The sequence below is a fragment of the Hippichthys cyanospilos genome, chromosome 2, assembly GCF_059441005.1.
Source record: "Hippichthys cyanospilos isolate Australia breed blue-spotted pipefish chromosome 2, RoL_Hcya_1.0, whole genome shotgun sequence".
NCBI classification, from domain to species: Eukaryota; Metazoa; Chordata; class Actinopteri; order Syngnathiformes; family Syngnathidae; genus Hippichthys; species Hippichthys cyanospilos.
The window spans coordinates 16,665,444-16,681,955 of NC_142370.1; the positions used below are offsets into that span (position 1 = coordinate 16,665,444).

A 16,512-nucleotide genomic window follows, 5' to 3' on the forward strand; every position below is an offset into this window, starting at 1 on the left:
ATACACGTAGTGCAGGATTTTGGCTTAAAAATGTGGATGTTTCGAATCAACTCATGTACTTGAATAAAAAGTTGATTAACCGTACTAGAAGTTTCAGGTGGAAAAGCAGAAAAAAATGTTTACTATTCTCCATGTTAACTTGACACAACTGCAAAAAACATTTGCTTGAACATAGTTTCCCTTCTACTTACATGCATGAAAAAACACGTCGTTTAAAAGGCAAGTTGGTGAACGCTGTGTCGTGCTTGTCCAAATCTGTTGCCGTTGTCGTTAATGTTCCCTGGTCACATTTACCACCTGTTGCTAATGTCCCTGTTTTATTTTAGCCTTTTAAAACCCCAGGTTCTTCAAAATTTCCCCATCTACCTTCAACTCTATTTAGATTTTACATAAGGGCCCAAATTTATGGAAAGTATATATATATATATATATATATATATATATATATATATATATATATATATATATATATATATATATATATATATATATATATATATATATATATATATATATATATATATACACACATACAACTAACAGCCTCTGGATGCCATGTGGGCCACAATTTACAGTTGTGTCCACGCACTGATTATAGATGCAGGTATTAGACAAAACACACTGTCAGATTATTTGTGCGGCTGCCCCGTAAATATTAAATGCAGGAGACTTACTCATTAATCCCGCCATGGCTTCTCTTTGAACGAGTTCCATTTAATTTGATGACTGATTTGTGCGTCCATGTTTGAGGACAGGACAATATTGTAATTACAGTAAGCTTCTTACTACTGATACAATTATTGAGGTGAGCAGTTTACATGGTGGCGTGAAAAAGTGGGACCTTATGCTCTTTCAATTTCAGAAACGACACAACTTTCATGAGGATAACGAGATTTGATCCTTTAGCATATGCCACGCCTTTGTGCGCTCCGCTCATGCCAGAGAGCAGCTGGCCACACGTTGATCACTTTGATGCTAGCACAAGGCATTGTGGGAGCACAGCTGAGCCAATGTCAAAAATCATTGTTCTATTGGTGAAACTAAATCCATCCATTTTCTAGAGCCGCTTATCCTCACAATTGTTGCAGGCTTGCTGGTGCCTATCCCAATTGTCCCAGGGGACGCCCTGAACTGGTTGCCGGCCAATTTCAGGGCACACAGAGACGAACAACAATTCACACAATTCATCACACCAAGGAACAATTTAGAATGCCCAGTACACCTGCTGTTCAAGTTTCTTAAGTGTGGGAAGAAGCCGGAGTGCCCGGAGAGAACCCATGTGGGCTCGGGGAGAACATGCAAACTTCACACAGGAAGGCTGGAGCGAGGTGGATTTTGGTTTGGACCCCGGACAGTGAGGCGGACATGCTAACCGCTACGTCACCGAGCCACTTATTGGTGAAAATCAAAAAGTAAAACCTTTTTTTAATTTCACGAAGAACTAACGTTTTCTAACGTGTGCTCAGCAAAAGACAGTGAACATTATTAGAAAGACTCAAAAACAGCATCGGGATCAACGTCCACAAGGCCACGAGTAGGGGCGCACAGAATGCATGTTGTATTGCAGTGCAGTATGTAAATTTGGTTTACAATAGAGATTTGGGCTCTTATTTAACCAACCTGCAAAAATGCTTGCTATTTATATCATATTAGGCACATCAGTGTAAAAAGCAGACATTTTGAACTTCAAGTCCGGCAAGTAAAAACCCTGCCACAAATCAGGTTTAGCCACAAACACTTCTACTCAACTTGCTTTTCGAAGAGCTTGTTTACCTTGAGCAGAATCACCAAACTGTGGTGGGGTATTTAGTTTCTGGACCTGAATTTTCCATCTCGAGGGAAAAGAGAGCACAAAGGAAAATGCATAAGCCATGCTAACCACTCTGAGTAGCAAAACACCAGTTTTTAGACGCTACAGTACACCTTTGGCTGAAAAATGTCTTTGTAGACATCAGTTGATTATCTGACCCACATTAAATGGTAAAATTCATAGCTGGCTGTTTGTTTTGAATTGTATATTTGGTCACACCAGTTCTGGAACCTTTGTGACACCTGCGCGTAAACTGTGTATATATCTTCAAACATGTATGAGAGGCAGTCCAGATGCTGCCATGTGTCCAATCGAAGGTCAAAGGGGGTGCAGCGCACAGTCCTGATGGAGGCCAGATGTCGCGCTCGCTCCATATGCCGCCTAAATCATCACAATTGTAAACATGCTCTAGTTCTCTGTCCCCCCCCCCCCCCCAGGACTGGATGTGCCCTAAATCCAATCAGAGCATCGCGACTGAGATGAGGTTGATGATGATTGGGAACCGTTTCCAGCGACCCATAAAGTCGAGCTGAGAAGAGGGTATTTTACATGGGGATTGTTTGGACAGACAATGGTGTCTACCTGCTTTTAATCCGCCCTTGCAAAGAGTGCAGGACCGGGGCCGAGTTTAATAAAGGAAAGTGCTCCCATAATCGGGATTTGTCAAAGTGCCCCCTTTGTGTTAATCGGACATTTTTTTACAGCATGCTTTGCGACATCTGCCGCAGTAAGTGTTGCTAACCCTTTTGCGCGTCCCTCCCCATCTGCATGTACAACATTCTTGGAAAGACATGCCATTTTAAGGTCATGTTTTTGAGGTGAAAGTGTTTCATGTAGCAAAACAGAATGAGAAAAAATGGAATATGCTCCACCCTGATTAATTACTTAGAAGAGGCTAATAGGACAAGGATCTGTAATTACTTCCACACCAAAGCTGCACTTTCATAATTAAAAAGACAGTGAGGTATAATAAAATAGTTCTAAAGTAAAGGATTACAACAGTAAATCCTACATGGTCCAGATGTGAGAATGATGGGTGGGCGGGATTCTGCGCTCCAGATTAAGGGGCAAATCCCGCAGGCGGCAGCGTCGCCGTGGTTCCCCCCTCAGATTAGTGGCTCGTGTGGACTCAACATGCTGTAATCTGGAGATTAGCTGATATAATGAGCTGTAAATACAGCAAGGCCAGTCACGCTGCCCCGGCAAGATGACCACCTTAGCCGAGTCGCAAAAATGACCCGACGAAGGTCGTTTACTATCAGTGCGATCACTGTAGGTCAGGTTAAAAGTCTTGGGACATGTTCATGCTACGGGAAGGGATGGATAGTCACCACCCCCCCTTTTTGTGGTTTTGATAGATTTCAATCTCCTGGAAAGACTGCATCTAAAATGTCGTGACAAGTTTTTCCTCAAAGGTTTATTCTTTCCAACAAAAGATGCCTTGATTGACCTTCCCTTGAACACTAGGGACAGTGCCCCCCCCCCAAAGAAAAACAAACAAACAAAAAAATATGGCCTGTTCTTTCACCACCTGTTGTCTGAGTTCAAAATGTTTTAATGCAGCGTGGGTCCATTAAGGTGGATTACACCATGAAAGCAGGGATTGCAACACACGTTTGTATATATATATATTTTAATTCCATAAGACACTTTTTAAAGTCAGGAAACAGATTCAGTTGGCAGCACGTTGGTGGCTGACAAGGAAACTCATTTTAAGACTAGTCAACAAAAAGGAATGTACAAATGTTGGAAGCAAAACAATATGAACATACAGTATTTATATTACAAGGAGCATTTGGAGCGTACTGGGGGGGTAAATGATATGAGAATGAAATCATAATATTATGTAAATAAATACCCAATGATATAGGGGGAAAAGCCCCAAGTTGGATTTGTGGATGGAAAATGTTGATCTTTTTTTGTGTGACATTTTTTTGTAACTTAATCCTCAATGATTTCTGATAAATTTATTGTTTTAATATTACGATTTCATTTCCTTAATATTTTTCCTCTCATAGCATTACAACTGCAATTTTGTGACCACTCTCGCAGTAGAGCATTCTTCTTTTCTCTTCAGAGAGACATTAATACTCCTCTGTACAAAAATAAATATTAGACATTAACAGAAACAAAAACATAAACAGACAACATCAACTTGGTTTGGAAAGCTAAGTGTTAAAGAGCGTTTTATCTCCCGAAAACAACCGGAGCATTGGGAATATTGGACATTCTCTTCCAAACAAATGTTTTCAATCTTGTTACAAAACCAAAAACACGATCAGCAAGAAAAGGGCTAGCCAAGTGACTGCCATGTGTATGTGTGTGTTTTTATATGTCATAGTGCAGCAAAGCGCTCAGAGTCCTGTGTGTTCCTCCATGAGCCCCCTCCCTTCTGAATGGGCAATGAATTCAACCAGAAATAGAAAGAAGAATGCCCGCAGTTAGGAGAAAAATCGTGGGATTTGTCTTTGGTTGTGTGGTCCACCTTTGGTCATTGCTCTTTCAAACACAAACACCCAAACTTGCACGCACGCACACAAACACACACACGGCACAAGCACTCATGGGACTGTAAATGTAGTTTCACTCGTCATTCTTCTTTTCCTAAACAAATGTGCAATTACCTTTCTTCTTGTTGAAGCAAATCAAAAAGTCACAACATCCACTCTGGGTCTTTTGTTTCAGAGGTCGGGACCCCCGCACCTCCTCTCAGGGAAGGAAAGGTCGGCGACAACCCTCTGTGGTGCTTCGTCTTCCGCAAAGTGCTAGCAGTGAAAGAGTCTCTCTGGACCGCCGCGCCCCACGAGCCAACGGGAGGGACGGGGGATGACTCAAGCGCGCTCATTGATGACCACGGAATGGCGAGCGCGCATCGGATGCCCGGAAGTGTCGGGGCGGCGCGGAGAGAAAGAGAAGAGAAAAAGAGAGTGCAGTGATGTCTCCAAGAACACCTTGTCTTTGCTGGTGGTTACACCTCCCTATGAATTGAGAACACACAAAATCAGTAAAATAAGCTCAGCCGCCATTTCCCTCATAAATGATCCTGTTCGGATCCTCGAACTGGCAAAGTGCTTTTCTTCAAGTGTCAGCCTTAATTTCATTATGTCAAAAAGCATCATGAAAAGGGCTGTTTAAATACCGATTCTAATTGATCCAGGGAAGTAAAGGGTCCATTTACAGAATAAAGGGCTGTTATGAATTTGGCCGTTCAGCTCCTTGTTTGAAAACATCCGATGTAAAACGTACTGAATCACTTAAAAATTAGACCCTTTCTGCTCAAAGTTTGGACATTGATTTAGGTTCATGAATAGAGGGGATTTGAAGCAAAAAAGTGGAAGAATGGACCACCCCGCCCGCCCAAAAATGTATTTGCAATATTTTGATGACAAAAGGACAGAGGTGTCAAACGCATTTTTGTCACAGACCACATTGTGGTTGCTATTATGACGGTAAAACTATGCACAGTTCACGTTTAATTGCATTTATATTCTTCCATAGCCATATAAAATGGATGGATAACCAAGAATAATAGTTGCCCAAGTAACCATAAAAAGGGGTTTGGTAGCATTAAAAAGTGCGACAAAATCTGAGGGTTTTTGTTCGTTAGATATTACTCTGTTGTCCATTTTGTTGAGCCACAGAAAATGATGTAGCGGGCCAGATGTGCCCCTGGGCCTGGGTTGGACACCCGAGCCAGTATAATGTCCAATATTATTACATTTTTGAGAGTAGTGCCTGTATACAAGAGCACTTACGATGCGGTGAGCGTAGAGTTGAGGACCAGAGTGGTGCGTATTCGATAGAGCTGTGCTAGCGTCAGTTTCTTGTGCTGCTGCGCTGGCGATTTGCTCGCAATGGCCGACGTTTCACCCAAATCGCCGCCAGCCGTCAGCTCGGACTTCCTAGTAGCTTCTCCAACTGCGACGCCAGGACCGCCCTCCTTAAGGAAGTCTTGGCGGAGATCAACGGGAAAGTCGGCGCCGTTGCTCCCGAGCGCCGACAAGCTCTTGCTGCGCGGCAGGGAGGATGCTTCTGCGTGTGATGGTCCGACGCAGTTGCGCGAGGGTGGAATTTTGGCGTGGAGGCGCTGCAGGAGGTTGTCCTCGGAGCGCGATAAGACCAGAGCGGGTATCTTCTGGAGGCAGTGGAGTCTTGACTGTACATGAGCCCGCCGTCGAGGTTTGCACGGCTGGACCACCGACAACTGCGAGCCGAGCGATGTAGAGTCCTCCTCTTCATTCTCCTCTTCCTCCTGTTCCCCCTCTGCCTCTCTTTGGTGCCCTCTTCTTCACTTTGCGGGGGCTGAAGTTCTCTGAGAAGCGACTCCGGGGAAAGTGTACCATAGGCGCTGTCCATCGAGAGAGAGCGAGACTGAGGGTCCAGCTCGTCACCATCTGCCTCCTGATCCACCTCAGAATAAACGCCGGAGGAGGTCCTGGCGAGACTGGTGGGCCGCTCATCTTTGGTTGTGTCGCCGTGTTCCTCTAGGGTAATAATGACTGCAGAAGGTGGATCGTCGAGTTCCATCACTGACAACGTCTCGGTGGAACCGTCCGACTGACTGAAAATCAACAGGAGAAAATATATCAGGTTCAATGAACGTACATACATAAACACACACACACATATATATATATATATATATATATATATATATATATATATATATATATATATATATATATATATATATATATATATATATATATATATATAGGGTCGGCGCCATGTCCTTAGGCTTATCTAATGCAAACGACTCCCATCCATCTTTCCCCTACTACCTTATGTAATGCTGATCTTTGTGCCTCAGACATGGTGAACTCGCGTTGGAGTTGCTGCTCTCGTCTTCCTCATCCCGCTCTTCTTCGCCCTCTGTGCAGCTCGTCAGAGAATTCTGCAGTCGGATAACTTCCTCATTGCGGAGCCTCTGGAGCTGGTTCTGGTGTGTAAAAAGAAGAGTCAAATGGAAGTCACCCCATCACTGCACGTTGTGGAAGAGATGGCCGGAGAGCAAACCTGGACGTTGCAGATTGCCTCGATCCAACTCCGCCCCTGGGGGGCGCTGTTGGCTTGGAACGTGTAGGCGGCCACAGCGCTTCTGAACTCGTTGAGGTAGATGAGAATGAAGGAGCCTTCAAAGATGTCAGAGGGTAAGATGTCAAAAAAGAGCATAAAGAAAAAAAAAAATCTTTATTTTTCAGATTTCGCTTCTCACAGGTATTTTTTGTGGCGTAACCCCCGAGATAATTGAGGGAACACTGTAATATCCATCTACTAATTCATTTTCTATAGCACTTGTCCTCAACGGCGACGAGCATTCAGTTGTAGCTCACCAGTATCTTTCAGCTCCTTGCAGACAATGTTATGAATCAGGAGCGGCTGCCGGATGATTTTGACCTTCTCTACTCTCTTCACAGGTTTTGTGATGAGCAGCAGATCAGTGAAAAGGAAGCAGTAGACATCCATCTGTAATGAAGATAGTCAATCAAATAAAAAAGTAAAGCAGAACAATTGAAAGCAGGAGAACATGATCTTTACCCGGCTATCTTTTCCCTCTTTCATCCTGAGAGCGCCCTCCATGTGAAGCTGTCGGGTTTCCTCAGCTGGCGTTCCTCTCATGGGAGCCATGAGGTCGAAGTGATTGAACTCCTTGAGGATCTGAGTGTGAACATGCGTGGATTGTTTGTCAGAAAATACTGCCCCCTGAACAATTCACACAGTTTTGTGATTACCCTAACCACAGTAAATGTTTTGTGGGTTTTGCGGTCACTGTTTTTGTGTCTTTTCATCTAAGGTACACCACACACAATAAAAAATGGGTGAAAAGTGGAAAAAGAGGCATTCAGTTTTATATAATTAAAAAAACAAAAACATCCCTCCCTTTAAAAAATAAAATAAAATCATCAATCAAACGGAATGTCATGATACCATAGGTCAGGGGTCAACAATGTGGGGGCTGCAACCACTAGCCCCCAAAGATCACGTGAGTATTTCACAGGTCTTTTCTGCAAATAGCTTACAAGTGATATACAGTAACAATGTGATTTTCTTGGAATTTTACAATGATGCATTTATTACATTTACATTCCATATTACACTTGATTTACAGCTTTACAACAGCTGTTCCTTAATTTTTAGAAGTCATTGACGTAATGGGTGTCTACACATAAACTGGTAGCCCTTCGTATTACTCAGTACCAAAGAAGTAGCTCTCACTTTCAAAAAAGTTGCTGCTCCCTGCCATTGGTCCTTTAAGATGTTCAAAATTGCTGTGTGTGTAGCTTGGGCATCTCTATGACATTTGAGTGGGTGCTCAAGAACCTTTGATATTTGAATCCCAGCACCGCCAAAATTCAATAATGTATGTTTTTAATTTTCTATGCATGTTCTTTATAATAGCCCAAAAAGCTAAATGTATTAACTACAACATTTTGTTGTAACCATATTTTAACAAGAAAATTACAGCAATGCTCCTCATCTCAAAAATGGTTTGTTTAATCCCAATAATCCCCTGCCTTCGAACCTTTGACCGTAGAATGGCCCCTTGTGTGAAGGCTGTCCTGGGCTCTAGTATTTTTGTCCTCACCTTCTCCACCTCCTCGCTGCTGCCCTCTACTGCCTCATAGGAGTCGATGCGGGCAGAAATGGTGGCCAGCCTCTGTCGCTCTTGACGCTGACGCATGTGTGAGTTGATGCTGTCAATGAAGCTCTCCACTGAGACCACCTAGGTCAAGCGTAATCATTGGGAAGGCTGTAGGCTTCTTTCATAGATGAAATAATCGTGTAATCGCGGTGCTACCTACCATGCTGCCGATGACATCTCGGGTAGATAGCTCATCTGTCTTCTTGAGGACGCTCTTCAGCAGGAGGGGATATTTGGTCAGCCGCTGGTGAGGTTTTGCCAACATGTCTGCCAACTTCAGACGGTTGCACTGTTTGTGTGTCTCTGCCCACTGTCACCGGAAAGAAAGACTTGTTACAAACATCCATTCATCCATTATCTGTAGCCCGTTATTTTCAAAAGGGTCGCTGGCTTGCTGGGGCCTATCCCAGTTGTCCACCGGCAGTAGGCGGGGAATACCCTGGACTGGTTGCCAGGGCACACAGAGATGAACAAATATTCACGCACCCAATCACATCTAAGGTCAACTTAGAGAGTCCAATACACCTGCCATGTATGTTTTTAGAGTGTGGGAGGAAGCCGGGGTGTCAGTAGAGAACCCAAGAGGGCTCTGGGAGAACATGCAAACTCCACACAGGAAGGCCCGAGCAAGCTGAATTTGAATTTGGGACTCTGAACTGTAAGGCGGACGTGCTAACCACTCTTACAAACTACACACAGGAATACATACTGTAGCATAGGAGGCTATCACATTGACTCACGGTCACATATGTCCTGAAGAGTTCATTGTCCCTGAGAAGCGCTCGCATGTTCTCCATGCAACTTTCCTCCTCCATGCAGTAACGGATGTACGGCTTGAATCTCGAGGCAAACTGAAGACAAACGCAAGCTCAGTTCCGCGCAATATTTAAATGCAATCGGTGATTATGAAAATGTGGAGCCTATTGCAAGCTGCTACTTACTGTCCTGAATCCTTCCTGAAGGTCGGTGGGGTCAAGCAGAGCCCGGGCCTGCCTGGCCTTGTCTAAGAGGGGGAGCATAACCTGATTCCAGAGCGCCGTGTGCAGACGAACAATCTCCTGGATGTTGCTGAAGAGCCGCGGAGGTTCCACCTCAGTGAGCAGGCCACTTTCCTGCAGGTTGAGCAGTCCGCACAAGAAGAGCTGCAAACACATAAGCAAATCAACGACTGTATCATCCCCTCGCGAGATTAAGTGACTATAGAAAATGGATGGAGGGAACACAATAATTCATTAGCATTCTCACAAAAGCGCGTTGATAAAACATGTCTTTAATTCCAGCAGAATTGTTTTTTGTGGGGCTGTACTAATTCTCTTGTGTGGACAGTGTACACCATTAATCATTCAGCATTAGCATGTTTAATTCAGTGGTTCTCAAAGTGGATTCCGTGGACCCCCAGGGTGTCCGTGAATTGATCTAGGTTATTTAAAAAAAAAAAAAAAAAAAAAAAAAAAAAAAAAAATATATATATATATATATATATATATATATATATATATATATATATATATATATATATATATATATATATATATATATATATATATACACGTTAATTTCATTTTATTTCATGTTAAATTGTGAAAATATTCATGACCTTTCAATTCAACCAGTGTAATACAGTTTTAAAGATGTAATAATTTTCAAATTTGTCAAAATGTGTTTTGTGTCTACAACTGTTTGCTAATGAGGCGACGTAGCCAACAAAGACAAAGCTGCATTTTATTTTATAATACCGTTTTTGACTAAAGAATTGGTACCAACATCTTTGGGGGAAATTGATACGGTTTATTATAAGAAGGCGTGCAATTTGCAAGTTTTATTTTGTAATCTTCAATAACGCTGAAAAGTAACAAATTCTCTATTCAAATGCTATTCAAATTGAATACATTTATTGAATTAAAAGGGCACTTATGTTTGGCTTCAATGATTTTGTTTTATAGATAGAAATTTGGACTGGCCTGGTCAGGTCAGACCATGGCCCAATACAGCGTACTTGTCACAGACCACTGGTCTCCTGTTAAATCTTGATGGAATTGCAATGCATAGCAATAGTCTATGCACGTGCAGTATGTTAATCATTACAAACAGCAGATAAGTACTGCATGATAAACCACTGTAGGTTAATTTGAAGCATTAAATTGACTGGATGATGCTTTCGAGTTTTCCAGTACAAAGGCCACGTGATCTTCGACGACTTCCAGCAAGCAATGTCTATCAATCTGTGACCTTTGTTGTTTTTACAGTGGCTGCTCCGTTGGACTCACGTCAGTGATGACTCTGAGTTTTTTAATGTAGGAGGCCTCAGTGTGCAGTAACTCCCATATTGCTTCCTGTTGGTGGAACTGTCTCCGTGTCAAAGCCTAAAACATACACATAAAGGACAAACACACACACACACACACACACACACACACACACACACACATACATGTGAGTGAAAGAGTTCTAAGCGTGAGGATAGGACGCAAATCAAAATATGTAAAATTACACTATATTATATAGTCATTGTACATGCATGTTGGCAAAGTGATAAACGCTCTGTTTGCCTAGCTTGGTTAGTCATGCACTTGTGCCCACAATATACAGCATTACAATCCTGTAAAAGTTTGTAAACAAACAAAATCAGATGACGTAGTATGAACCAGGAAGTATTTTTTTTCTCCCATTGCAAAATACTGTTAACAGCACCTTTATAAGCATTTAAAGTATGATGATTGCAGGCATTTTGATACTAAGTTTATGATATAAACTTCATAGCTTATGCTACTAAAATACAATAATAAAAATGCATACTATTAGGCAATAATAATATATACCTCTCTCTCTCGCTATATTTTTTACTTTTTCAAGTTTAACCGTTAGGTTAGATATGGACGCTATGGTTATGATGACAGCAGAATGGAATAAGGTACTGCATGCACATCTGCCTCACAGATGAGAGGTCTTGGATTTGAATCTAGTTTTATGTCCTCAGGTATCGCATTTCCATGTTCTTCCTGTGCTTTCAGCGTTCTTCTCCACATACTCTGGCTCCCTCCCACATTCTGAAAGCAAGTATGCTTGTTTAAAAAGATTCCAAATAACCCATCGGTGTGAATGTGAATGAGTGTTCGTAGAGTATGTGCTCTGTGATTAACTGACACTCTTGCCCAGAGTGACCTGGGATAAACTCTAGCTCAGCTGAGACCCCAATAAAGATAACAGCAAAGGTTTTGTTTAATGATGTCATCAATGTTTGTATTTTGACCAAAATGATAAGAAATACCAACTGGTGTGTAAGTATCCACCGATTTAAAAAATGACTTCCCTAATCAATTTAGTTTGGATTACCTCAGCGTTGTCCAGCAACATCTGCCAACTGTCCTCCAGGACCAGGTCGGGCTCCTGTTCGTCCTCCTCTTCCCAGGAGTCCTGGTGGAAGGAGAGCTGACGTGGCACTTTGGGTAGCCCAAACAATGTGTACGAGTGCAGTTTGCTGTGGAGCTGCTCCAGTCGGTCCACTTCCTGTTGGTCACATAATTCTGACACTGTTACAATGGAACATGATGATGCAGGCCCGTTTATGTTGTTATGAAAACGAGTTGTAACAATAGCCTTTAAGAAAGGGATTTAAAATGGAGGGAGGAGAACAAGGGGTAAGGGTCATAGCTAGATATTGAGTTGGTCAAACGGCTGCTTGTGTGTGTTTGGGGGCAAATTTAGGGGGGCAAAAGGTTCAGGTCCCACTGGAGGATCTTGGGCTCTGGAGAGGTTAAAGGGGTTGAACACAGGGTGAATAGACGCAAGCCCTCCCCTGATCGGTGGCTTGACAGATTGTGACATCTGTCACTGTGTGGGATGTGGGTGTGGGTGTGTGTGTGTGTGTGTGTGTGTGTGTGTGTGTGTGGGGGGGGGGGGGGGTATTTGGGTAGTATTTAAAACGTGCCTACACTTACATTCTCAAAGCTGTCTATACAAAATTCTAAATATTTAAACATTTGGAAAAGTTATTTATTTTCACATCAACTAAAATGGGAATAACAAATGAGTTTTAGGGCCATAAACAAAGAAAAACATTAATAAATACAAACCTTGTCAGACCAACAGGAAAGTGACATGGCATATATTAATCAGGTAAAATCTTGTAATATTTGTTCCAAAAAATTCTGGTTTCATTTTGTGCAAATATTTCTAAGGGAGTCACAATAATATCAAACTGTTGACAATGACAAGGGTGCTGATTTGTCAAACATTAACTTAATTGCTTTTGAAATTTATACTGCTCAAACGTCAACTCCTTAACATTCTACATCCAAAGGTTTACTCCTCTGCTCATAATGTGACTTTTTTTCATAAAATTACTGCTTTATACTTGTAAATTGCTTTTTCAACCTTGCAAAATTTCAGCTTTATTCATGTGGTGAGACATCCTAAACAATTATCAAGATGTTAATCAATGCTAAGCATGAAATGATTTGTTTTAATCTGATGCTGTGATCAGACCCTGTTACATTGTTGTGATGATCTTGATCAGCTGTAGCGAACTCCTGTTCCTGGAGCGCACTATTCTGCCTGTTTTCAATGTCTCCCTCTCCCATCACATCTGATTGAAATGATCATGTCACAAAAAAGCTCTTTTGAAGGATGATGATCCTGATCATATATTGAAAGTTGAAGTCCCTACCAATATTGTAGATAGAGGTAAATAACAACGCTTCCAGTTTTTGTTGCTACAGTCCACTTGCATTGGAGTGGAATGCCACAGTTTTCCACAGCTTGGTTTTTCAGACTAAATAGTCATTGTGTGAATTGTTTGACTTTGGTGGAGGTCAGCCATCTAACTGTCTATGATTTGGAATTTTATTAGACCACATAACGACATTTCCATCCCTCTACATCATTAAAAAAGGACATTGTTATAAAAATGTAAGTGCAACAAATGGACAACTATTTATGATGACTTAGGCGTTAGTTTGGTCCGTAAAATCCATCAAAATTCGTCAAATGTTGAGCAATATTTTTCAATTGAAAACAGATGCTTTCAAATGACTTATTTTGACAAACACAGAGATAATATATTTTATCAACTTTCATGGAGAACTAAAGAAATTGGTGAACATTTGCTGTTGACAAAGTGAAATTCTAAGGATTTCAACAATTAAGCTAAACATACTCTCTACATGGATAATTATTTATCAAAATAATCTATTTGTTAATATATGCATCAGTACACAGTTTTATCAAGTTTGCAAACAAATAAATAGTGATCACTACACGTCTTGAGTTAGTCAAAGGTACAATTAAAAATCTTCTTGGGATAAGATGCCCAATAGTAGTAGTACATCAATTAACATAGAAATACATTTGTGTTCATCAGAAATAGTTCAAATTCAAATAAAGAATCTAATTTGAACTGATAAACACAACAGCCGTCTACTGTTAAAATAGCAGCAGTGATAGAGAAAATAACCAGCACAAATGATTTCGTTTTTAACATGAGGGACAAGCAGAGCAGAACATTTCCTCTAACAACTAATTTCCAGAAACGCTGGCAGGAAAATGTCTAAGCCAACAAGATTTGGAGGGAAATGATCTCACTACCTGCACCTCTGACCTCCAACTGTTGCCTTACTACTGTTTTGTTATAATGTTCCTTCTTCAGTACACCAGGCCAACAAGTCACTAAAGCCAAACAGGAAGTCCTCACATTGTTACCCTGTTCTTTTTATTTTATTTATTTATTTATTTATTTATTTATTTTTTTGGCTAACATGAACGACGCTGCTATTGGTCAAAGAAAAAGCCAAGACAAGTTTACCTTGCCGAAGGAAGACGGTGTGGCGTTGGAGCTGAAAAAGCCACTGAAGCGGCTGGCGGCTCGATTCTTCCAACTGTCAGGACCGGAGCCGACGCCGGGCAGCGAGCCACCCATCTGCCCGAGCGTATCTGGTGTGGGAATATTTGTCTCCCCCAGAAACTCGGTCATGTTCTTCCTCCGCCGCGACTGACCCTGCAAAGGGTGGAGTGGGTAGGACTTAGCATGGTGAACTTGATAAAGTACATAATTTTGAAAATGAAAACCAACTCATTGTTCTAATACTTGACAAATTAGAGTTCTTATCAGTGAACCTGAATGTGATTCCCCTATACTGTGTAAAAACTGCCTACAGTAATTAAACAATCAATTAAAACTTGTTTTATTACACTGTGCTTCAAAAGAATAAACCATCAAAGGTCTCTATCAAGTGTTTACTTCGGGGGAAAAAAAAAAAATCAGTATTTTCATGAGAGAGGGAAATGACCGTCGTTGTCACTTTGATTTAATGAACCAAGTTTTGATACTAACTATAATGAATAAAATGTTTTGAGTAAGTTATTGAAAAACAAAACAAAGCAAAAAAAAACATTAGTCACTAACAAATGAACACAGGTGAAAATCAGGTAGCTATTCAATATTAGTTCATCATCATAAGAGGCCATTGTTTAAAAAAAAAAAAAGCAAACGTATGCATACATTTAAGCCTACTGTATCATTAAACCATTAAGTGTACCATCACATGGTTAAAAAGACACATTTACTTTTCTAGTGCTAATTTCATCCAAGAACGGTCCTTGGATGATTATCTCATAATTAGACAAACAATCCATGGGTGCCCCAGGACAGCGATGATAAATGAAAATGAAAGAAGTACCAGAATTGTCCCCATCCCCTGGGAAAACAAACGTTCCAGATGGATGAACGAAAAGAGGGAAAAATACAAAGGGGGGACACAAACAGGAAGTTGTCAGGGGAATTTGGCGTGAGAGATGACATCAGCAGGGCCATTAAAGAAGTCAGACACAAACAGGAGAGGGAAGGACGAACATTTCCTTGCAGTGAACGCTCATTACATCACAGAAATGTTGCTCGGTTCCAAGACTGACCAGTGACACCCCCCACCTCACCCCACCCCACCATTGTTACCCTGTCAGCATGCCCCGCCGTGTACCCTTCACTTTACGAGCACCAACCGAGCAAACAAACAGGGGCAGCCGTTGTATATGAGGAAGCACTTGTTTTTTTTTACCGCCGCACTGTCAGTGATGAGGTATCTGCCAGTGGTGGTGGTGGGGGGCTGCGAAAGAGTAGCCCCTCCTTACCAACACCTTCAAATGAACGCACATTCCACAACGTTGACAACAATTCCAAACGGATTCCTTCACAGACACAAACAAACACTAGCGACATGTCTGTGTTCAAAGCTGATTGGGTGAAGGGCTATGGTCAGACCCAAAATGGACTTTGTGTATAAACCAATGAGATTTCAAAACCATTACCAATATTGTTGGATTTACTTACCAAGCGGAGAATAATAGTAAAAAATATATTATATTTTCATAAAAACCAAAATAATATTCTGTTTTAGTCGGAATACTAAAAACCATCAGTGATGATGAAAAGATGACGTGCATGTTAAGTGTTGAGTCCCTTAGGAAAATACAAATGGCAAAACAGCCGATTACTTACCAAAGTAAGTAGTAAGCAATCATTCACAATCCTGCCAACAAATAATATTCAAAGTCGCTTTCATCTGATAAACATCTTCTAACATTTGCTTGTAAAGTGAGATAACACTGCCAATGGTCCTAATAACAAAATTAAAAACCTGACGGAATATACTGTTCAGTGGCATCTTCTGCTGTATAATGACATGATTTGATTGGATTTTCTGATGCAAGTTCACTGCTAAAAGACACTAGATTTCATTCTATTCCATTCATCTAAAGGCAACAAGGATCATCTAACCCAATGTACGAACAACAAGGAATAAAAGACTAACTAAACCTGATGACAGGAAAAAGGTGATTTTCTTTTTGAGGGGATATCTGAGCCAACGGACTACGGCCACACATAAGTGGAGAAATAAGTAGTTTTGCAGGGATACACATGGAAAGACTGGGGATCAACAAAAAAAATCAAAGAGGTCATAAACAACACTCGGATTTTCCTTAACTTTGTTTTGGAGGAAGATGAAAACGTTCCGCACAACAGAGTGAAAATGAGAACCACTTTGTTTGAATAAACAAATAGGCGTCG

The 16,512-nt window shown here is 41.2% G+C and overlaps 1 protein-coding gene and 1 long non-coding RNA gene across 3 annotated transcripts in view; one reads left to right on the plus strand and one right to left on the minus strand.

Annotated features, from left to right (window-relative positions):
• LOC148427590 (uncharacterized) overlaps positions 1-7,543 on the plus strand; it is a 9,345-nt gene extending 1,802 nt beyond the window's left edge. For both annotated transcript variants that reach the window (XR_015864293.1, XR_015864292.1), the window contains exons 2-4: positions 4,496-6,400; positions 6,691-6,960; positions 7,228-7,543. This is a non-coding gene — a long non-coding RNA (uncharacterized LOC148427590). The remainder of the gene's footprint in view (positions 1-4,495; positions 6,401-6,690; positions 6,961-7,227) is intronic.
• plekhg5b (pleckstrin homology domain containing, family G (with RhoGef domain) member 5b) overlaps positions 5,562-16,512 on the minus strand; it is a 48,496-nt gene continuing 37,545 nt past the window's right edge. The window contains 13 exon segments of the mRNA XM_088406875.1: positions 5,562-6,068; positions 6,071-6,371; positions 6,592-6,749; positions 6,827-6,942; positions 7,144-7,276; positions 7,349-7,468; positions 8,397-8,534; positions 8,614-8,763; positions 9,194-9,304; positions 9,395-9,595; positions 10,721-10,816; positions 11,787-11,960; positions 14,254-14,445. Of these exon segments, the coding sequence (XP_088263001.1) occupies positions 5,562-6,068; positions 6,071-6,371; positions 6,592-6,749; positions 6,827-6,942; positions 7,144-7,276; positions 7,349-7,468; positions 8,397-8,534; positions 8,614-8,763; positions 9,194-9,304; positions 9,395-9,595; positions 10,721-10,816; positions 11,787-11,960; positions 14,254-14,445 (2,397 nt within the window).